Source organism: Amia ocellicauda, chromosome 13 (genome assembly GCF_036373705.1).
Source record: "Amia ocellicauda isolate fAmiCal2 chromosome 13, fAmiCal2.hap1, whole genome shotgun sequence".
Lineage (NCBI taxonomy): Eukaryota > Metazoa > Chordata > Actinopteri > Amiiformes > Amiidae > Amia > Amia ocellicauda.
Genome location: NC_089862.1, coordinates 37759128 through 37783656, shown reverse-complemented (window position 1 = coordinate 37783656; position 24529 = coordinate 37759128). Strand labels below are relative to the sequence as shown.

The following is a 24529-nucleotide window of genomic DNA, read 5'->3' as shown; positions in this document are numbered from 1 at the left end:
AAAGGGATGGACATGGTCAGAAACAATGCTCAGGTAGGCTGTGGCATTTAAACGATGCCCAATTGGCACTAAGGGGCCTAAAGTGTGCCAAGAAAACATCCCCCACACCATTACACCACCACCACCAGCCTGCACAGTGGTAACAAGGCATGATGGATCCATGTTCTCATTCTGTTTACGCCAAATTCTGACTCTACCATCTGAATGTCTCAACAGAAATCGAGACTCATCAGACCAGGCAACATTTTTCCAGTCTTCAACTGTCCAATTTTGGTGAGCTTGTGCAAATTGAAGCCTCTTTTTCCTATTTGTAGTGGAGATGAGTGGTACCCGGTGGGGTCTTCTGCTGTTGTAGCCCATCCGCCTCAAGGTTGTACGTGTTTTGGCTTCACAAATGCTTTGCTGCATACCTCGGTTGTAACGAGTGGTTATTTCAGTCAAAGTTGCTCTTCTATCAGCTTGAATCAGTCGGCCCATTCTCCTCTGACCTCTAGCATCAACAAGGCATTTTCTCCCACAGGACTGCCGCATACTGGATGTTTTTCCCTTTTCACACCATTCTTTGTAAACCCTAGAAATGGTTGTGCATGAAAATCCCAGTAACTGAGCAGATTGTGAAATACTCAGACCGGCCCGTCTGGCACCAACAACCATGCCACGCTCAAAATTGCTTAAATCACCTTTCTTTCCCATTCAGACATTCAGTTTGGAGTTCAGGAGATTGTATTGACCAGGACCACACCCCTAAATGCATTGAAGCAACTGCCATGTGACTGGTTGGTTAGATAATTGCATTAATGAGAAATTGAACAGGTGTTCCTAATAATCCTTTAGGTGAGTGTATTTACTCTATAAACAGAAATGAAAAGGGGGAAAAATAAAATGTATTTCTTTCTCAAAACATTATTTTCATCCAGACTTCGGGATGAACAGTAACAGACAAAATAAATACAGTAGAAGATAAACAAATAGGCTTGTCACTATAAAATAAAAACAAATTAGAGTGCATCCTGTCTCCTATTTGGGTCTGGCCACAGCACCTCATCAACATCACAAGTGATGTTCTCTCTGGCTAAACAGCGGGGGAAGTAGCATCTGGAGTGGCATATCCAGCCCTGGCATGCCCCCTCGTCTATGTCATCACAGGCCTCCTCCATCACCTGGAGAAGGGGTATGCATTGGTGGGGTTGGTGATTGTATACCTTCCAACGCCACGCCAGAAATAACTCTTCTATTGGGTTTAGAAATGGAGAATGTGGTGGCAGGTTGAGCATCAAAACTTGCGGATGGTCAATGAACCAATTGCAGACCAGAGCAGCCCAGTGGAAACTTACGTTGTCCCAGATGACAACAAACCTGGACTGCTCTGGCCCATTCCTCTGGTCATTGGGAATGAGGATATTACAGTTTTTCCCAACTGCATACACACTATTCTCTGAATAATAGCCCAATACCCCTAAACTGTTACAGTTTTTCCTAATTGTTTACACACATTTGCTGAATCTTTGGCTCATTTTCCCAAAACTCTAAACATAAAACACAAAACCACAAACACAAAATGCAAAACTCTACAAATCTCTAGCAAAAGCAAACACTACATTCAAAACTGTTTTATCTCTTTCCAAAATGTTTTTTTGCATCAAAGTGACACACACACACACACGTCATATGAATAGATCTGTCTACCTACCAACAACACACTGATGTGCTCAACACAAAACACAACTATGAATATCCCATTAGTAGGTTTATGCTTTTTGCATTTTGCAAATGGTAGGTAACTTACCGGTTCTCATTTCTGAATGTACGGATGATAGATGCAACCGTGTAGCGGCTCAGGTTGGGCTGAACTCTTTGCCCAGCCTCCCTCATACTCAATCCATGGTTGAGCACATGGTCAACCAATGTGGCCCTGATCTCATCTGAGACAACTGTCCTTCCTCATCCTCATCCTCCTCTTCCTCCTATTACTCTCACTCCTTGACCTCTAGCTCTTGCTTTACCATTGACTTCCATTTTCCTCCAAAACAGGAAAGCTCATCTGAGTCCTTTTTTAGTGCTAAAGCTGATAAAGTGAACAATTCAGCAACTAGTGTTTACACCTGTGAGGAGTGGGTGTTGCCAATTGGTGTTTAGAGCTTGGCATTGTGATTGGCATTGCTTTCCAAAGGGACTACAGAGATTTTAATTTTGAATGTTGTGCCTAATGTAGAGAACTGCGTGTAGTGTTTTGCAAAAAGTGATATAGAATTGGAAACTGAGTGTAAAGCAGGAATTGTGCTTGCAATTTTGCAGACTTGGTTTAGGGATTTGGTACATTATTTACAGCGGCTGTGAGATTTGAAGTGCTGAAAAAATAAAGCAGCTGCTGCAGCATTTTCAGAAGCAATTACGGAAAGGGAGGGTACATTATAAAATATATTTGACTTATGCCACTGGACAGCAAGCAAGTCATGTTGGCCGAGCCTGCTTCTCCAGAATAGTCAACAGAATTTGAGAAAGGGACGCCAACTGCGCAGTGCACAAAGTATTCATATTAATATTTTTGTGATCTACTGCTCTCTATCCACTTTGTGCTGACATATTAATAGAGTTATAGGGCTCTCCTAAAATGTATCAGAAATGAATGAAAGCTTAGGTAGGAGACAGAACAGGGTTTTAAAGTAGCTAGATTTACTAAATTAACAACAGTACTTAATTATTACAAGGCAGTGTGACAGTGCTTTATTGAAAACATAAATCAAATATTTTTATTATTATTCTTAAGCACTACCAGTAAACATCCATTAACAATTCCATCAGAAGGAGCTGTTTACTGATTTAATAGACAAGAGCATGAGCTAATTTAGGAAATGCAAAATTATAGAGGTGGCTTCTAATCTAAGAAACAATAATACATAACAAATTAATAATAAATAGTATTTTTATTAAGGACGTTTGCATTGTCTCTCTAACTTATCTTAATTCTACATGTGTTTTATACTGAATGTACTTTTCTGCTTAGCTTTAACTTTAAAACCATGTCCTGACGGTAGTGTTCTGTACAAAACCTGTTGGGAACCTTAACCTTTGTTGTATTGGCTACTTCAAATAAACCATTTACAAATTTGCCTGCACAATATACACTATAAAGCAAATAAAATAAAATATATATATAAATTAACCCATTTACACAGTAAAGTTGTAAATTTAATTTATATCATTTATATAAACATCAACATATTATTATTATTATTATTAATAATAATAATAATAATAATAATAATAATAAAGAGTGTTATTCTATCTTTTGGAATTGCTCTCAAATTAGCCTGCCCCACTTATGCGTGATCAGACATTGTAATTTACATTGGATCAGGACTACTTTACTTTTTTAAATGCAAAATCTTTCAAATACATTTAACAGAAAATAAAGCTTCTACAGTAAACTAATAACTGTAACAGAAAAAACACCAACCGAGTACATACTACACTCTAAAAACTGAAGGTTCTTCAGCGGTTCTATTTTGAACCTTTGGGTTCTTCGTGAGTTAAAGGGTTAGTTTAAGAACCGCGAGGTCCATGGTAAACACAAATGATCATTTAAGAACCCTTTTCGTCATGATCGGGATTGATTTAACATACATTTAAGATTCTTTAAGCATCCTTGTTTGCAAGGAACCTTGGTAAAATATTCTAATAAGAACCGGGTTCCTCCACAGTATCAACACTGGGAATCCAGAAAGGTTCTTATTACACTCTCCTTCCTCCAGAGCCGCTCCTTCTCATCCCTGGCCCCTAAATGTTGGAACAACCTTCCACCAAAGTCAAAACAGCAGAGTCCTTGACCTCCTTCCGGCTTTTAGTCAAGTCGCATCTTTTCAGACAGTACTTGTAATATTAGTCCTTTTAATACCCGTTAGATAGCACTTCACAACATTTTATCATGCTTCTTGCGTTATTGATTGTTTTGCTACTTGCTCCCTTTCCCGTAACCCTTGACTGTACCTTACATCTTGATGGCGCTTTACTTTCCAGAATGCATGTCCGCACTTACTGTACTTAACTGTATAAATTGGAAGCTGTAAAATGTATTATATCTTGAATTGCTTTATTTAATGTAAATTTGAATTTGTAATGTTTGATGCCTTGTACTTAACTGTATTTTTGCACTTTTGTATTGCACTTATGTTGTAAGTCTCCCTGGATAAGGGCATCTGCCAAGAAATAATAATAATAATAATAATAATAATAATAATAATTTGAACCTTCACTTCTTAGGGTGTGTTCCTACTTGGGAAGTTTGGTTAGATTAAAATGAACTCTGGTGTCATTGCTCTGTTAGTGCGGTTCATTTAAACAAGTGTGAACGCTGCCACACGAATCTTGGTGCACACCAAACAAGAACTCTTCCAAACGAACTCTGGTGTGGTTCGATTGATATATGAACGCAACATGGACCAAAAATGTCTAAACGGACCAATAACAGGATGTGATGTCACAAGCTGCAACCCATAGAGTGGAAACAGAGGGCAAACATGGAGCAATGAAGAGGTTATTAACATTTGGTCCGACAAGCATATTTCCAGCATACTCAAAAAAACTAAAATGCTCAAGTGTTCAAAATGTTCAGTGATAGGTTAAGGGAAAGTGGGTTCAACAGGAGTGTGGAACAGTGCCGCATAATTTTATTTTTTTTAAACGATGTTCGGCAAGTTTCGTCACAAAATACACGTCATAAGAGCTGTCCAATCAGGTTGTGACCTTATTCTTATGCTTAGGTTCATTGTTAAAAATGCCAGTGTGAATGCTAAGCAAACCAGGACTAAATGTACCAGTTTCATTTTTGGTCCAGACCAAGAGAACCAAACTACAAGTGTGAACACCGAACTGGTATTTAGTATTAAACTCTGGGACTAACAGACTTCGTGCCCTTCTGGTTGCCCCTGCTGTGATTGCTTATTGTATCATCTATAATAAAACATTTGTTCATTGACTGTCTTGTGTCTGTGGTGTATGTCCTGAGATTCTGCCAAACCTGCACATGGGACTACTTGAGTGGTAGCGAGTCCCCATCTCGCATAATTAAATTGTGGTGGAATAGCAAGACTACAGAGGGACCCAGTGTCACTGCCACTCGTGACATTCTCTGACCTTTAGGAACAGAGATTAGAACACGGTGCATTAGTGCACTTCCTGTACCTTTGTCTCTGCCAAATGCACAACAGTACTGTAAAAAGATTCATACTCGCTTGCACATACAATCGGCGTTCCCCTCAAATGGTACACGATATATTTGCTTCATCCTCATTCTGTGCCTTCTCGGCAAACGATCAATAGTGGATATTGAAATACTGTGCATGTTCTGAAACATCCCATTCTGCTCTATTATACGCATTGCATTATACTAATCGCATTATTTGCCAACACCATGTTTATTTCAGCCTCTTGTTCTTGGGTGAAGAGACGGTTTTTCCCACCCGCAGGTGGTCTTCCATCAACCCTGTATGCAAACAATACAATGTCATGTGCAGACATTCATAAATCAACAAGAGTACTGCATGTCACAGTGGCACGGGTGAAAATGCACACTGGACCAAATTAGACCATGCCACCCCAAATTAATTTGTAGTGAGGAGGGGAACCCCACGATCACCTTTTTTTCCCGTGCAGGTTCGGCAGGTATCAGAGATGCACCACGGACACTCCACTATAAGCAGATATGCATTGTTAAAATACAATCCAGCAACAGATCAGGATAGCAGAGCACGAAGTCTGCTATCAACAAATACCAATAAAACAGGGGGGTTGGGGTTTAACTGTTCTAAAACTATAAACTGCTAAAATCACGTTTAATACTCTGGGTGATGAACTCTAAAACCATAAGTACACTTTGAAAACTAAAATCGAATACTAATCCCCCTACTAAAACTACAGTACATACAATAAAAAGAATGAACGGAAGTTCACAGTTTAGAGCAATTGGAGTCCGTTGCAGAACATCAGGTATCAATCAGTCTATGCCTTCATACAGCCAGCTGCGCAGATCCCACGGTGCAGCGCTGCCTTCCTGCAGCTACAGCTTTCACTCCGTGGCACAGTCAGTAGAAAAGGAAAGAGAAGAGAAAACGGAAGGGGGGAATCAGAATTTATGCAGCCACTATCGTGGTAATCACTCCTTCTCCACACAACCGGAGTACGCCTGTGCACGTCCCTTTCACACCCCTTCACTGCGCCTCTCCTCCCAGCTGCCGAGTCCAGTCTCCAGAGCGCCTTCCACCGTGGAAACCCCCACCTCACCAGCTCTCGTCATCTCAAGAGCTGTCTGTGCTTTTTTTTTTTTTCCTTAGTCCAAGGGCAGCCTCAAATAACCGTGAGTGAAATCAGTCATGGTGTTAGCAGTGCCGTGCGTTAGGGATAGGCTGCCTGCTTAATTAGGCAGGTGTGCCGCATTAGGTGCAAAAGAAAACTCGTGCAGAAGTTCAAAAAAAAAGAAATGTGAATAAATCAGTCAATAAATTGTTCAATCAAACAATCAGTGAAATCAATAAAACAATCAGTGAAATTAAAACACACGTGAACAAAGTAAAATAAATGAAAACCATACATATCAAATAAATTGAAACAAGGTGATAAGGCACCTCTCGTGACATGAAAGACAAATATTGTGCATGGTAAATTTATACACATTCACCGGTTCGTAGTCCTGAATGTCCTGATGATTCCAGCCACAGTAAAGCGGCTCAAACTCGGTTGCACTCGCTCCCCAGCCCCCCCGCATACTCATCCAATGGTTGATTACACTATCAACCAGTATGGCTCTTATTTAATTTGAATTATTCCGTCGCCTTCCTCGTCATCTGTGTCTTCCCCTACCTCTTCCCCTTTCTGCTCTTTGTTGCTCAATTTTTCCTGTACAATTTATGAGTCCTTGTGTGACCTTTTTTCATACTTGAAAGAATGAGGAAAACTGAGTGAACAATTTGGTTAATTGGGTTTGCACAAGTTTGTCGTAGTGCATTAGCACTTTGAGTTTTGTCTGGTGAATCGTGTATTCAAACAAATGGCACAGGTGTTTTCTCAATGACAGTGGTGCTCACAAATTTAGAGTTGTGTGTAGTGTTTTGCAAGATGAGTGAACTGGACTTGCAAATTGAGTTGAAGCAAGTATAATGTGTGTTTAGTTTCGCAGAAATGGTTCATGGTTCTGGGATGTTAGCTTGAACATCTGATCACTCTGTGTATGCATTCAGTCACAGTGTATAAACGACTGGGAAAAACTGTATGCAGAGTGTCAAGGAAGGTGATGATGTGGGCAGTATTGTAAGGACCAAGAGTGGCATGATGATGAAGGACACCGTTCTGACTGATGGCTGGACACATTGTGATGTTGCCACCACGCTGTCCAGGGACATTGACGATGGTGCGGTATCCTATGAGGTTTCTTCGTCTTGTTTTGGCTAGGTTAAAGCCGACCTCATCAACATAGACGAAATCATGATGCCCTGCAGCAGCAGCATCTAGTTTCATAACTCTGAAACAGACAAGACAAAACATTGTATGACAGTATGAATAGACTGAGCAGTCCATATGTAGCACAATACACTGGGACACAGTACCAATGACAGGATAGTATACCTTACTTGTACGTGTTCATAGCGCAGTTGTTTCACTGTCAGAATTTCACTCAAATGGCACTCTGTAGAGCTGCTTCATATGAATCTGATGGCGTTTCAGGAGACAGCCAAGTGTGGATAAACTCACCCGATTTATGTACCTAAATGTTGTGTTGTCAGTTAACGTGTCATAAAGGTATGCTGTTGTTAGTTAGTGTGTAAGCGATTGTGAAAAACTGTAAGCCAAAGCCATTGAACTCCAGCTGATCATGGTAAACATGACAACTAATATAAATAATGGCAATAAATGCATGGACCCATGAATATGTGTGACAATAAAATATGTTATTTTTTTATTTCAGATTTGCACCAATACTATTATCTCTTAAATAATTAATGCATTAGTGTTTGTGTCTGGCATATGGGGCTGATATGGAGTTATTATGCGCCATGTTTTTTTTATTGATATTTTATTTGTATTTGCTTTGTAACGGGGTCTCCCTGTCCCTGGTGTATCTAGTGTAAAATTAAAGCTTCATTCACACTGGAGGTGAGCTGGTGCCAGGCATGGACTACATACATTCCTGTGAGACAAAAACTGTTTGGTAGGTTAGGTGTCTGAATTGAATTAATTAATACAACACGTGTACATATTCAATATTTATTGATGTTTATTGAAAGCATTGATGGACTGGAGAATACCAAGAGATCATATGTGAGGCACCTTGTGTAGCCAAGGCACAGGTCAGACCACCCTGTCCCTGTCCGCCTGCGGCACACGGCACACCTGCCCCAGCACTGTGAAGTGTGATGAGGTCAAACCAACGACACATTCAAGTGCTGATGTTCTTGTGCCAATGCATCTTGATATGAGCTGCTGGAAACATGAGCTGCTGGAAATGGAAAGCATTGATGGAATGGAGAATACCAAGACTTGCAAGTGTCTTTCTCTAACCAGTACTTTAGAGGAACAGGGTGTGTGATCTCATCTTTGTTTTTCATTGCCTTTTACAGATCTGACAAATCTATCTTCCGTCACATCTCATCCTTCAAGTGCACAGGGCCCCCTGCTGGTAGACATGGTTATCTACCAACATCCCAAAGAATATAATGTATTAAATAGTGCTATAATATATATATATATATATATATATATATATATATATATATATATATATATATATGTGTGTGTGTGTGTGTAGCGTAAGGTACACTTATACATTTCAATTAAATAAGTGAATTTATAGTATCACCTTATCACGAATCCTGGAATCTTGTAGAACTCAATTTCTGTAATAATTGGATGCAGACACCAATTCCAAAGATATAAATTGTCAAATTTATTCAAAACAAAGACTAAATGTAGCACTACACTAATTATACAAAAGGGAAAAACTAATTAAAATTCAACTCTAGATCAACAAATCAAAGACAAATCACTTCCGTGACCAAATCAAAGACCATGGGATCGCATATGATAACACAAATCGTTAAACAAAAAAGGTTATAAACACATTGACTACAATACCGGTTAGTAAGACGAAGGTGAGTCTCTCATTAGTATTGTTAGTCAGACATTAAATAACTACGCAGGTTAGTATTTATGTCAGGTAACTTCTCGTTATATATATATCAGTCTCATTTACGTTTAGGTGCCGAGAAAGATCCTATCATTACTTGTTACCACAATTTCCCTTAACTGATTATTAGTCAATGATTAAGGCTAGGCAGGGCCACCAATAATCTAATGTCTATTAACTTGTGTCAATTTCAGACTAAACAGTTAAACAGGAGTGAGAAGATATTTCTCGGCGTTGACAGATTTTATTTCAAAAATTATCAACAAAACAGTTTAATGCAACATACATTTATATTTAAGAAAACTAAATGATATTACACATTCTAGACTTATGAATCACAGATTAACATTTCTAATTGATTTCTCAAATGTCATGAATCATGAACTCCAAACTGTTAAACTTATCTGAACTTCGTCGCAGAGAGGCCTCTCTGGCTTCGGGCTCAGATAACAGCACACGGCACGAGGTCCGTGTGGTTGGAACAAAGGCAGTCCGGTTCGGCTTTGTCCAAGAACTTCCACTCTGTGTTTTTTCTGTTTCATTTAAGTATATTAGGTTAATCCTTCACTCACAAGACACCAAGGGTATCAGTGCAGCTCACTTATTTTATTAGGGGGGATTTAAGGTGTGTGGAAGATATTCATGTGCCACGCTACATGATCATTATTATTATGCATTTCTTGGCAGACATCCTTACCCAGGGAGACGTAGTACAATGGCATACATCCTAGAGCAAATGAGCTAACAAGTGCAAGTTTCTTACACTGAGGCAGTGGTTTGACATTAGTTAAGGGTGGTTTCTGACAATGCAGAGATTTTCAAATATTGCAGTGTTGATCAGGGATTGCAAACTGTGAAACAGCTCTGTTGCATGAATTCTGTTCCAAGCTTTCATGCCATTGCTGCCTTAATGGAGCGCTGTTACTGCAGACCATGACTGTGGCAAACACAGCTCTCTGCTTGAATGTCTCTGAGGCTCTGTCATCTCTGTCACTCCTGTACATCAATATGAGTGATGAAAACCTCTGAGGGATACATTCAGGCCTGAATGCAAAGAAGAAGAAGAGAGAGAATGTTTTATCTATTCAGAACATGCCTGCATTGCATGTCTCTTCTTTACAGTTTGATAATACTTTCACATTTAATATTAAATAAGCACAATTTTGAAACATATATTGCAAAGATGTTTTAATTATTACTTGTGTCACAGTAAAATGACAGACCATTGAAAGCACCTGCCCATCAGTTTTGTTCCTACTCTCTCTCCTCAGTGCATCTTCCTCAGCAGGTTCAGTCGATGCTCTGGAGTCGAAGATGCCTCCAAGAGACACCAGAAACAACTTCAACTAACCTGATGCAGCTCTTTCTAGATGCTTCTACTTTCTTTTTGAGTTAAATTTGACCCTAAAAAATGTGTATTGTTTCCATTTGAGTTGTTAGGGTTGACTTAAGCTGTGTAGATGCAGTGGACTCTCTTGGTTCCTTCAATGAATGAATGAATCCTGATAAACTTGAAAAGCAAGATCAGTGTAGAATAACTGATTCTAAACATTTTCAGTTTCCCAAATTTGAAATACTATTAACTTTAATTATTATGGTACAATAGTCCAGCTGAGAAAGGCACAGAAAAGCAATGCTGTTTTGATGCGCCTTATTAACTATAAGATAAAGTTAGATAGTTGAATATGAAGATGATAATTGCAAAAATAGTTTTAAAATGGTTAATAAAACAGACATGGAGTTGCTTTAGATTGGAGGGTGAATAGATTGAAAGGTATTCTGATGTCACTCTGCTGTCGCAGCCTGAGAAATGTGTTTACTGCTGCTATGTCTTTATTGTCCCAGTACCGGTGCTGCAGGTGCTGTTACCTGCAGAAAGTGAGGTTAAACGCCGGCGGCTGCAGGATCCAGTGGTGGAGGCTGGTGGCACTGAAGTCGACATAGTACTGGAGCAGCTTGCAGCGGTGGGCTGGGGGGCCCTGCCTGAGCTCCCCATGCAGCAGGTGCCTCATCCTGGTGTTATTGCAGCGCTGCCTGTGGCTGCTCTCAGGAGCACCTGGGGGAGGGGTGTGGGTGGCGCTTGGGGATGCCTAGTACAGCTAGGCTGTGGGTGCTGGCGTTCAGGCAGTATAGGCTCTGTGTCAGTGCATCGTGCAGCACCAGGCTCCCGCTCTTGTCCATGTTGCGCAGCTGGAATCCCAGCAGCTCCTCTGCCCCACGGCCCAGCATGCCTGACACATTGAACACATCATAGCCAGTCGGAGGGAGCTGGTCCAGGGACAGCAGTCGCTCCTCTAGGGCCTCCTCACTGACTGCCAGGCTCCCCCCACCACGCTCCCCTGTGGACAGACCATGCACGGCTGCAGTAGCCCGCTGCAGTAGCACGACCTCTGCCGCCGACATGGGGAACCAGATCCACACTGGCGTGCCCTGCCTCACACCTCTGGAGACACAGGAGACAGGCTGTTACTGTGACAGGCCGTGGTGGTCCTGAACTCTGTGCTAGTCTAAACACTCAGTGGGGAGCTGTGCATTAGTGGGGATATTTCTGGTAACAGCTTTGTACCCCTGCATTTTCATTGTGTGCTGATCAACAGTCATCAATTCTACTCCATTTAGACCAAATTTAAGATTTTCAAGTCTTTGGTTTCCTTCTAGTCTGGGTCTTTTTTCATTTCCTTGAGACTTTGAACTAGAACAAATAAGTTTCAATGTGATTAAATGTGATAAATATAATTTGAAAATGGTTTTATCTTTTTATTTTGTATTATGCCTGCTTCACATCTCCACAGCTGTTTTCAAACAGCATCTTCAGAAGTTGATGGCACACAGCATGCCAGTCACATTCACTCGGCTTTGCCAGGGCTATTGGGACATGCAGGAGTAAAGGATCTATTTAGAATTAAATAGCTCTACAATCAGAGAGACTACAGACAACGTGTTCCCTCACAGAAGAGCAAGGCAGCAGGAAGGGGTCTGAAGGTCACACATTGTGTGCAGCGTTGCTCGATAAAGCAATGAAACCCCCCACCCACTTATACAGCTGTGTAATTCATACAGAATGGCAGAAACCTGTCCGGCATCCATTTAGGTGTCCTTGTTGCACATTGCAGTAAACAGGCGCCTTTTACATTGGATGCTCTCCACACTCTGCACCAGGGTACCTGGTGCCCTGAGCGTCCAGGAGCTGGTACACCAGCTTCATGTATGGGTGAGGCTTGGTCCTATGTTGCACAGAAAGCTTGTTGATGTGCAGCATCTCCAGAATGGCTTTGCTCATATCCTCCTCTGAATGTCCTCTAATCTCCTCTTCAGATGTCCCACAGTTCAGATGGACAAGCAGAAGGAGCAGTATGGGGCACGAGTACAGAGGTGTGTGTCAATGTTGATGTTTTTTATCTCTGGTTGTAAGAAGCTCAGTTCTCTCTGTGCACCTCATGAGTGTAAGAGCTGTGGGGAATTGTAACATTTTACCAGAAGGTTGTTGTTGTTTTTGTTGTTGTTGTTGTTGTTGCTAATTAGTTATAAATGCTTATGTTCACTGGCACATTTTGGAAGAGCAATTACCGTTGACACACAAAATACCCAGAATTTCACACTCTATTTGTCACACATTGTAACCCTTTTTCAGCATGAGACAAATTAAGCCTTGTGTTTGGGCTCTCTGTTGATCATCTCTTTTGTCTCCAGAAACTGTAAAAGTAGTTTAAACAAGCTGAATAAAAGATACATTATGTTCTTTTCATTTACACATAGCAAAAGAGCTTCAAATCAAACTGTAGAAAATCAATTACAGATGCTCTGTTTACAATGGATTAATCATATTTGGAAATCTGGACTTTTCCACCAGTGTAAGCTGTACAGTAAAGGTAAATCTCTTTAGTACTGGGGGCCATGGTTTGTGTTCATAGAAACCCACATAGCAGTAATGATCACATATTACTGTTACTATTTCCCTCTGACACTATCACTCTCCCTCACTCGAACAGTGGATTACTTTCACTATCACTGTCCTATATTGCTGAGAGCCTGCATGATGTGTGAGCTCTTGCAATAACATTAGCCAGTAGGTGGCAGTTTTGACTGTTTTTTCTCCTTAGTCCCTCTCTCTTCCGCTGTTGTAGAAACATATTTATTCATCTGACAGCTTTTGGAAATGTTTTCAACTTTTCCTTCCTACAAGAGTGACTGAATTTCCGGTGAACAGTATTCTGATGAAGCCCTAGGTGCTGTTAATTTAAAATTTGATATTATATTATATAAATATAATGATAACTATGTACAATACTACTGACGTGTAATGCTTCAGTGTGTTGCTGATCTTACAGTTAATTATGTATTTAAACTCACCTAGACCGACTTATACTGGACTATGTTATGCGATTACTGGTTAATTCTTCATTGGCTGAATCTAAATGCTAATTCATTTTAAGAATTTCCTTAAAACTGTTTTCAAGTTGGAAGCCAAGCTTACTATCATTAGGTCAGCTTCTAAAGTAAGATGTTGTTTTTTTTGCTTCCAAGTGATAATTACTGCAGAGGGGCCTCTTGGGAGCAGGGGAACATGAACAGCATGCCTTCAGGGAGACAAGCTCAGTCCACTCCTCTCAGTCATGAACATAACTGACAGGAATCAGAGCAGTGCTGCATTTCTGACACTGCAAACAGCCCAGAACATCTGGAGTGTGTGGTCTGTGTCAGCTGACCCAAGGAAGCAAGATAGCTGTCCTGTTTTGTTCTGATTCACTTTCACTCCCCATAAAATTTAACTAACCTGCTAGTCAGACTACTTTGCAGGAGTTATGATGGTGGCGTAAAGAGCCAAAATGATGACAATTGTGTCACTGTCCAAATATTTATGGATCGAACTACATACGGCTGCAGTGTCAGTGCTTCCGATGTATATTGTAGTGTATTTCGAGTGTGCTAACTAATTACCTTCCTTGAATAATAACACAATGACGACAAGGTGATCTGTTAAATAGCATGTAGACTTTATTTTTCCTGTCTCTACACCCCACGGGCTTTGTTAGCCAAAACAATAAACCCACAACGAATTCAAGTTCCCTATTTTTCTGTGTCTCAATGCCAGCCACTTGCTCTGGTTGCTCAGGCAAATTATTTGTACAGCTTTGGCTCCAACAACACCCTCTCTGTATACAGCCTCCTCTTCTCCAACCCCCGCCCCTCTCCCCGTAATTGCTATTTATAACCCCTCCCATGTGATTCCCTCCCTCCAATCCTTGTGTCTCCTTGGCCTGACCCCTGACCCCACTATACTTTGTAATCAACCGGCATACTACCGCACATAATTCATATTGAATAATAATATTTTTTGCAAAAAGTAGTTACATCCAGACAAAGTATTGTAGCGCCATCTGCCGCTACAGTTAAGCGCTACAAGCTGAACCCCACTGCCCCCAGAGCGCAAGGGGTTGTAGGAGACAGCGCCATGGAGTTCAGCTGGACTGTGCAGACAGAGGAGTGGCCGGTGGCCAGTGTAAGTAGTTGGAGTCATGACTTTTATGTGTGGACTTGTGGTACTTGTGAGGAACTATGTCAATCTGGAGGTCCATCAGAGGGACAAGGAGGAAGCCTTTAAGAACTGGCAGATACAAGATCTGGGGTAGCTCAGGATCCCATGATGGGACCCACCTCTGGGGACGGTCATCTCCCCCTGCTGGAGCCCGAGTCCAAGATCTTTTAACCCTTTTATGAATGATTGCCTTTTAAAATGAATTTTAAAAATCGAATTTTAACTGTTTTTAAAGATTTAGTTGTTTTTAAAAGCACTTGGTTTTTTTTTTTTTTTTGGTTGTTATGTTCTATTTTTTTGTCAAATACATTGACCGTTTGGATTTAATTTTAAATGCATCGGACTGTTTTGGTTTGTTTTTTATTTTTTTCGTTTTATTTGTTTTTTGCTTTGTCCGGTGCATTTTCAGTTATTTTCAATGTATTTGACTCCTTTGTTGGTAGCAGTTTGCTTTAAGCACGTTTGTTTTGTTTAAGCACATGTTTATTTGAAGTTCATGTATATTGTTTACGTTAATCACTAAGATTTTAAAAATTTTAAGTGATTTTAAGAATTGATTTTTAAAATTTTTAATCACAAGTATTAAAATTTGTTTTGATTGTTTTTATTATTTGAAATGTAAAATACTCATACCAATAAAACAGTATCTTGTGTGTGGACTCTCTGTCCTTTGTGTTCCCAACCCTCTGTGTGAACCTTCGCCTGTCCAGGCTTCCTCCCTTTCTTTGGTCTTAGTGTCAGCATGCTTTCCTTATAAGGGCAGTGTAAGGGCAAGTCATTCAGTAAATAGCAGTTTCATGTTCTTTTGCCATAGAAACCTTGATAGTTAATTAAAACTGTAACAGTATTTTAAGATACAGGGAATTCTAATTTTAGGTTTTATTTTCAGGACACCTATGAATAGCTTCTGGAATGACTCGGAAAGGTGCTTAAACAATGAAACAATGTATACTGATATATTAAGCACAATTTCAAAAACCCTTAGCTTTTTGGGTTCTTTCTCTAAGAAGGAATTTGACATGAGAATTTTAATCAGGTTGTGTAGAGCTACTTTACCTCAACGGAAACGACCCCATGCCCACTATAGTGCTATGAAACCACAGGGAAATCCGTTAATCCCCAGAGAATGTTAACAACTGCTGTTAAGCGAGAGCAGTTTCAATGGCGTGAGCAGCACAGAAGCCTCACTGCAGAGAGATGATGGTGAACAGCCCGCTCAATGGTTTTCAAGAGGAAGGGGAGAAGAGAGAGACAAAGGCTGGTAATTCAGAAGAGATGTCAAGGGCTAAGGGTGTTATTTTTTGAGGTGTGGAATCACCAAAGTTTATTTGAAAGCAGAGGGAAAGCAACCAGAGAGGAGTGAGGATTTGAGACAGGAGGAGACCAAGGGGAGTAGATCAGGAGTAGTCTGTGACAACACCTCCTCTAACCATGTTGAAAGGTGTAGCAGTGTATCAATGTAGCAGTGTTGAAAAGTAATCTTTCTGCTTTTTGCTGAGGAGTGACAGGGGGAACCTTACACCCACCTCAGCTCTCCACAGGTTTAGTTTCTGCAGGCTCTTACAAATGCACGTATGCAGATAACTCCCTCATTTTACAACACATTCCTAGATCAGTAGCTTTAGAAAGTGCTCTATATTTTCCACATCTTATATACGTTATGTTTACTAATAATATTAGATATGAATAAGATACATCTCTGTTAGTGAAATGTTCTGGATGTGTCTGTTTGATCAATTATAAATTCACACATCAGGTCAGGAAGGGGCTGGAAAACCTTGGGAAAGCACACGTGATTGCAGTACAAATTACTTGAGCTGCTTGAGTGTGTGTGTGTGTGTGTGTTCAGTAAAATCCCCCTATTAATAATTAATCTGCTTTATATTAACAGGCAGCTGAAGACATAATGATTTGCTCCAGTGAACGGATTTGGATGAAAGTCTTGTAAGGGAATATAAACTAATGTTATGCCAAATTAAGGAAGGTGATGTCTATAATTACGTTTAAGCACATATACTAATTCTATTAGCACTCTACTCAAAATATGTAACAAGAACAGTAAAACTGCCTTCTTATTGAATGTCCCCGAGCGAATGAAGCAGCGGCTGTGTCCATGTGTGCATATAGGCGCATATTTAAAGGTTGATCATTCATTTCTGCTGTGCCCTGCAGGTACATGTGTTTGGAAAACAAGACACTCTTATGCCAAAGTGAAGGAAACAATAAAGGGAGTTTATAATTCTGGTCTCTGTGTGTTACTAATTAAAACATGCTAGTAATTTTCCACATAATGATTGGGGGGGAAATGTTTATTTTTACATTTAGTGTATAGGGGAGCGTATAGGAGTTAGGAGGTTTGGCATTAGGAGGTTAGGAGTTAGAAGGTTAGGAGTTAGGAATTTAGGAGGTTTGGAGTTACGAAGTTAGGAGGTTAGAAGGTTAGGAGTTTAGGAGGATAGGAGTTAGGAGGTTAGGAGTTAGCATCTTAGAAGTTAGGAAGTTAGGATTTAGGAGGTTAAGTGTTTGGAGTTAGGAGTTAGGAGGTTAGGAATTAGGAATTTAGAAGGTTAAGAGGTTAGGAGGTTAGGAGGTTAGGGGTTAGGAGTTAGGAGTTAGGAAGTTAGGAGGTTAGGAGTTAGGAGGTTAGGAGTTAGGAAGTTAGGAGGTTAGGAGTTAGGAAGTTAGGAGTTAGGAGGTTAGGAGTTGGGAATTTAGGAGGTTGAGAAGTTAGGAGGTTAGGAGTTAGGAGGTTGGAGTTTATACATAATAGTACTTATGGAATAAGGGGGAAACACTTATTATAAATAAATAAAAAGCTTAAATTATATTCGTATAGTTCTACTTGTCTACATGTGATCTCGCAGGGTTGTTTTTGTTTTTCATGGTTTGTTTTTTGAATATACGTCACAGTGAGCCGTTTTCTCACCTAAACTGTAGTGAAAATTATCTTAAAGTTATGCCTATGATTGGATCCTAGTCCTTGCTAAAAGTAGCTGTTAAAGGCTTTATAACTAACTCCTACCTCCTACTCTGAGGGAGGAGTACTTCTACTCCTTTTCCCTTTTCATTTTCCTGAGGCCCCACCTATTACAAAAGCCCAGCATCGTGGCAACCCCCAGGGTGTTACACTATGATAGTGATACTGCAAATGGTGAAAATCGAAAGTACTGGTGGGGGCCAGAGGACTTGTGGCCTTGTTAGACTGCTGAGAGCCTGGCGTTGAAGAGTGAAGTGTAGACGGGCAGTGACTCGCCTCCTGTAATTATTCTGATTTGATCTGATTGAGAATGAAAACCTGGATCCACTTATCTCAGGAGCTGTGGAAAGAAACACCATGTTTAATCAGAGTTGTGGAGGAAGCCTGCCCCCTCTGCGAAGTGAGGACTCTCTGGCTGCACTAATGAGCATCACGGCAAACTCTCTGAATGCTGGTGGTGAGCTTTCAGCACCTGCAACTGAAAATAACAGGGACACTAAACCCTTACTACGAGCACTGATTCCCTCGGAGCAATTTAAAAGTGAAAAGAGAGGCATGCTTTGGCATAGCAGCACTTAATTTTCCTGTGTATTCAAGATATTTAGTTTACAATCTAAGAATGACTAATTTTTTATAACCAAGGCTCTCAAAAGAATACCTTTAAAATAGCTTTCCCAACTGTGAACCAAAACATCTAAAAAAACTGAAAGAGAGATGGGACCCGACTGATCCATCCTTCATTCTGAGCCACTTGGCAACACCAGCAAAGTCAGTAAAACAATGCATGGAAGTAGATTTTGTCTAAAATATGGGTACAATGGGTATAATATATCAAGTCAATTATTTATTTGTATTATCTCAGTTTTCTCTCAATGTAAGGAGAAACAATAGGCACAAGCACACAATGGACCTGTCTGACAGAAACCCTGCTTCCTTTAAAGCTCAGTGAGGAGGATGGGCTGCAGTGACAGGCGCCGTGCCGTGCGGCGTTTGCCATGTGTTTAACCCGTGTTCGACACTAATCTCTCATCACACAGGCAGATTGCACCCCCCGAGTCAGCCTTGACTTTAACCCAGGGAGGAAAGATCATAATCAGGATTGTAAAAGTACACTCAATTACAATGAACATTCAAGCTGTGCTGCCATTCTTCTTCCTCTTCATCATCCTCATTGCCCTAATACTCATGCCCATTCTTCTTCTTAATCCTCTTGTTGTTTGTGTTCTTTCCCCTGCTTTTCTTCTTCCATCAATTATAAAAGCTACTAATACAATAATAATTGTTCTTGTTGTTATATATACACTTTGTTCTTTAATCCCCATGATTTAATCATGAACCTGCTTTGATATTGTTTCACAGAATGAAATTAGATTTTTCTGTTTTAGTTTTTTCTTTCCTAAACAAAACGAAATAAAAATAAGTATCAATCCAAACAAAGAGCAGTGCCTGAACGTTCTGCCTCTCGTCCCCAGAGTGCAGTGTGAACAGATAAAGCCATTCGCGGCTGGCGCTCTCGCTGTCTGATGCTGAAGGTGTTGTCAAACCCCAGCCTCTCAAGCCGCCACAAGAAAGGCCTTTGATCTCATGGCCTAGTGTTTATCTTTACTTCTCTCCACCCTGATTAGCTGCTTTTTTTCTAGTGTTTTTCATCCTTTTTTTCTTACAGAAACTCTCCATGTGAGAAGATCCACCCCCCCCACACACACACACTCCCCCAGCGGCTCCTCTCTCCTCCCTCTGAGAGCTGTTTTTTGGGTGGGAACTGAGTCTCCTGGCAGTGAGCGAGCGGCTGGGGATCGGGCAGCAGCAGCTCTGCTGTTTCTACATCGAGGGGAACGCTGTGCTAATGTGGCTGTGGCGGCAGTGCAGGAGAGCAGGTAGGAGCTAGTCTATCTGTCTGTAAGCATCACGGTGCGTGAGCAGGGCATTCTGGGAGGAACATTGCAGAATATTTCAATGAATAACATTTCGAATGGGAGTACATGTGTTTGAACTATGCCAGAACCATATTCAGTGTAAAGTTATGCAGCAGCATGTTTCACCTGTACTGAACTACTGTGGGGCTTTAATTCTAACACAAATATTGCATTGATATTTTCTATGGGTACATATGAATATACCGTACAGGTCAGTATCATTGCCTTTGCACAGCCACACACCAGTTGTATAACTTTTAGAGTTGTTTTCTAACAAGATATTGGAAGAAATGAGGGATGTTTCCATAAACCTTGAAGGGAGCACAACCTGTATCACTATGGACGTAGACTGCTGTCAGAACAGAAACTCACTTTAACACTGGTAAATCTTTGAAGCATCAAATCTTTGCTCTTTATTTGGTTTTAGCCAGGTCTTTGTGTTTCCCAATGCATTTCTAATACGCCTGCTGCTCACAGGGCTGTTCTCTTGCCTGAACAATCTCTGTACGTGATTCTCTTCAGCTGCAACGCGCTGTTTATTTGTGCGTTGCTGTGCTGTCTATTTGACCGTTTCATAGACTCCCTGCGAATGTCCTTGATGCGCTGCAGCACGTCACCATGTTGTGTGTTTTGGTTTGTTTGCCGCTGCACTGTAATCTCCTCCATTGTGTACTGCGCCTCATCTTGATCGTTCTGCTTTGTTGCCATGTTTTGTCTGGAGTGATTTGAGACCACGAGGTGTCCTTCGCTTTGCTTTGCTTTTTTTTAAATCCAAGACTAGGAGAAACTGCTGTTTCTTATCTAACAGGGTGAGAGAGTGTGGGAAGATCAGACAGTTACCCTGACAGGTCTGTTAGATTGTCTAGTAAAATCTTCTGTTGCTTGATTCTTCAAGCTTAAAAGTCTGTATTGACTTCTCATGGTTTTAAACATGCAGTAGATAGTAAACTGGTATGACTTTTTGGTCAATATGTTTTGAGCAGTCTGAGGCTGCAATGGGAAAATGTAGCACAGTTTTAATCAATTCAAAGAAGAGAATGACAATGGGTTTGCACACACGTTCATTGAAACAGGGGTAACATATCGGAACTATTGTACATTCTTCATAACATTAATTACTTTTAATTTGATTTCTTACTAAAAGCTATTCCACTCTACTATCCCAATGCACATCTCAGAGTACTAGTACCCATTATTTTAGATATTCAAGTTGCTTTATAATCAGTTTTATAATTGTTTACTTTAGAATTATGATGGAACCCAAAGCTTCTGACTGTAAAAGGACATCGGTCATCGGTTAAAAATATATTCATATATAAATATATGATCCCAATTTACCAGGCCTATATGACCTCTATATGTGACATGTATACTATGCTGGGTACCTAAGGGTTAAGAAAAGTGGAGCATTAACTTTTTTTATCTGTTTTACTATCTGACTAAGATCCTGTAGAAGCTGGTTTGGAGTGATATGCGGGCCAGGAAATAATCTACACTTGTTTGTTCTTCCTTTGCCTCCAAAATGCTCTGCTTGTTCCTGGACTCCTTATTAGAGGACTGAGCGGGAGATCCTGTCTGTAGCGGCGCAGAGGAATTCCCAGCTGTGTATCAGGACGTTGTCAAAGGAAATCTGGTATTTTTCTGTGAGACCAAATTGCATACCCAGCAAAGTGCTCTGCATGAATAAATGCTGGGTAAGGAAATGATAGCTTTTAAAGTGTTGTGTGAAGTGGGACAGTAAGAATTATAATAATATCAAGCATGATGGTATTGTCACCAGAGCACTCTGTGGTGACAGCAAGGTTTCCTCTGGCTCCCCAGAAGATGATCCTCAGTAGTGGTTTTTGGAGCAGGCTCAGCAATTAAGAGATTAGCCATCTTGTCCTCCGTGAGAAGAGAAATGTTTGGCAATTGCTTGAAACTAAAGTGACTCTTTAAAATCTTTGATTCCAATCGTCTATGGGTTGTTATGTAATTATGAGCAATTATAAACGGATGTTTGAGAATTTGATCAGTGCTGTATGGATGTAATTATATGAGTTCAGATCTTTTTACAGTAAAAGGCCGCTGAATACATTTGAAAGTATTGTGTTTTATGCACTTGATAGACAAGGTCTCTGTACAGGAGACACTCGTCACTCTGTTAGGAAGCTCTGCAATCCCGATGGCCCAAACCGCACACATCTACTGCCATGACCTTACTGAGCTGTACTTTGTTTAATAAAACCTTCATATGTGTTCTTTATCACACACAGTGATCTCCTCACACCTACCTGGTATATCGTCACCATGTTCAGGCAAATTATTTTCAAACCACTTGTCCCCCAGATGTCTCAAACTTATGTCATAGGAGGCAATCTGAGAGGCAGACTCATAAAGACTCATCATTTCAGATGTACAGTGCATCCGGAAAGTATTCACAGCGCTTCACTTTTTCCACATTTTGTTATGTTACAGCCTTATTCCAAAATTGATTAAATTCATTATTTTCCTCAAAATTCTACAAACAATACCCCATAATGACAACATGAAAGAAGTTTGTTTGAAATCTTTGCAAATTTATTAAAAATAAAAAACAAAAAAAGCACATGTACATAAGTATTCACAGCCTTTGCCATGACACTCAAAATTGAGCTCAAGTGCATCCTGTTTCCACTGATCATCCTTGAGATGTTGAGAACTTGATTGGAGTACACCTGTGGTAAATTCAGTTGATTGGACATGATTTGGAAAGGCACACACCTGACTATATAAGGTTCCACAGTTAACAGTGCATGTCAGAGCACAAACAAGTCCAAGGAATTGTCTGTAGACCTCTGAAACAGGATTGTATCGAGGCACAGATCTGGGGAATGGAATGGAATGGAATGGAATGGAATGGAATGGAATGGAATGGAATGGAATGGAATGGAATGGAATGGAATAAAAAATTGAACTCATGTCTGGAGGAAACCAGGCACCGCTCATCACCTGGCTAATACCATCCCTATAGTGAAGCATGCTGGTGGCAGCATCATGCTGTGGGGATGTTTTTCAGCAGCAGGAACTGGGAGACTGGTCAGGCTCGAGGGAAAGATGAATGCAACAATGTACCGAGACCTGCTCCGGAGCGCTCTGGACCTCAGACTGGGTTGAAGGTTCATCTTCCAACAGGACAACGACCCTAAGCTCACAGTCAAGATAACAAAGGAGTGGCTACAGGACAACTCTGTGAATGTCCTTGAGTGGCCCAGCCAGAGCCCAGACTTGAACCCAATTTGAACATCTCTGGAGAGATCTGAAAATGGCTGTGCACCGACGCTCCCCATCCAACCTGATGGAGCTTGAGAGGTCCTGCAAAGAAGAATGGGAGAAATAGGTGTGCCAAGCTTGCAGCATCATACTCCAAAAGACTTGAGGCTGTAATTGGTGCCAAAGGTGCTTCAACAAAGTATTGAGCAAAGGCTGTGAATACTTATGTACATGTGCTTTTTTTGTTTTTTATTTTTAATAAATTTGCAAAGATTTCAAACAAACTTCTTTTCATGTTGTCATTATGGGGTATTGTTTGTAGAATTTTGAGGAAATTAATGAATTTAATCCATTTTGCAATAAGGATGTAACATAACAAAATGTGGAAAAAGTGAAGCGCTGTGAATACTTTCCAGATGCACTGTATATCCAAGGCAGGTGTCCAGCCAGGTCTTGTCCTCTACTGAATTACCTGTGGTGGAGCTGGATTTAATTTACAATCCATTACTGCTGTAGTTTCATGGCTAGGATCTCTGAATGCATGACAATCTGACACTAGGAGATGCATTTTGGTTGGTTGTTTTGGTGTCATATTGGCACTGTGCTTGTGTTGCTACTGCAGTTCTGCATGTTTGTTATATTCAAAGGCGTAGGTGTAGTGAGACAGCGTGTTCATAGAGCGTTATATTGTGAAGAGTTTATGGATGAACTGGAATGTAAGATTGCAAATGAAAGGAGGCTGTTTGGCTGCTTTGTCTAATCTTTTGTGTTTGTTACACTGCCTGATGGAGAAGCAGCCATTATGCCTAGGCCTGAGATGTATTCTCTTCTATTACAGTCTGTCATCCTGCAGTTTTAATTTTCTCCTCTCCATGCCTAATGGTTTACTTTACCTTCTGTAGCTTGTGTTATTTAATTATGTAAAGCACTCTATGGCAACTCTGCAAAGGGCGCTATAAAATATAAAGATTGACTGATTGATCTCAAGGAGTGACTGTGTGTGTCTGACCCTCACAACCCTCCGTGTTATGCCTTAACGCACCCAATCCAACCATGCAGTAATTTAATTGTCATTGTGACTAATTTGTATGATGGTGCAGACTCCATCGCTGTTGTCTGCCAGAGCAGCAGTTTTTGAGGGGTGGTGTTGTTCACTCTTATTGCTCTCTCTGATTAGATTTCCTTGTAGCAATCCCATGTCCAGCTTTGTACTAACTAGTCTTGACCCCTAAGTTCACAACTGTGGAGTATCCCTGCCTTAAGACCTCCCCCAAACAAACACGGATATTGCTGAGACCCAATGTCACTGGCAAGAGGGAGAGCTTCCTGTTAGGGGCACAAGCCACCCACCCAGCATGCCTTGGGGTCCTGTGATGTGGCCATGGCTCTCAACTCGAGGGTGAAAAATTTTTACACAAGTAATTAAGCCATGGCCCTCTTCCTAAATGAAAAACAAACAAAGCGTTTTTATTCTTTTAAATCCAAGGGTTATTTTCGGGGATTTCACATCTGCATGGTATGTTTGATTGTTAAAGGTTCTTGAAGCTGGATTTGATAAAACTGCTGCTGGTTTGGCACATTCCCTGGCATGTGTTTCTCTCTGTGCTATTGATGACTGATTGACATGGTGTGTGTCTGGCCGGTCTCACATACTGTTGGGATGTTTCAGAAGAGATTTATAAGATATTAGAGTT

At 40.6% G+C, this 24529-nt stretch overlaps 2 protein-coding genes across 2 annotated transcripts in view; one reads left to right on the top strand and one right to left on the bottom strand.

Annotated features, from left to right (window-relative positions):
* Positions 1–11221: 11221 nt before the first annotated feature.
* Positions 11222–12455, bottom strand: LOC136766356 (uncharacterized). The gene is made up of 2 exons (XM_066719766.1): positions 12340–12455; positions 11222–11618 (listed from the first exon to the last, which is right to left on the bottom strand). The coding sequence occupies exons 1-2, from the start codon at positions 12453–12455 to the stop codon at positions 11222–11224; spliced, it is 513 nt and encodes a 170-aa protein (XP_066575863.1).
* Positions 12456–19446: 6991 nt separating this feature from the next.
* The window catches only part of frem1a (Fras1 related extracellular matrix 1a), a 41003-nt gene continuing 35920 nt past the window's right edge, over positions 19447–24529 (top strand). The window contains exon 1 of the mRNA XM_066720921.1: positions 19447–19565. The gene's annotated coding sequence lies outside the window, so the exon portion shown is untranslated. The remainder of the gene's footprint in view (positions 19566–24529) is intronic.

What these genes read in the sequence shown, in the direction of transcription:
- LOC136766356 (XM_066719766.1), bottom strand. Translation starts at nt 12,455, where the DNA reads ATGAGCAAAGCCATTCTGGAGATGCTGCACATCAACAAGCTTTCTGTG. An exon ending in CTGGACGCTCAGGGCACCAG is followed by an intron (nt 11,619 to 12,339) that starts GTACCCTGGTGC and finishes CTGTGTCTCCAG; the next exon opens with AGGTGTGAGGCAGGGCACGC.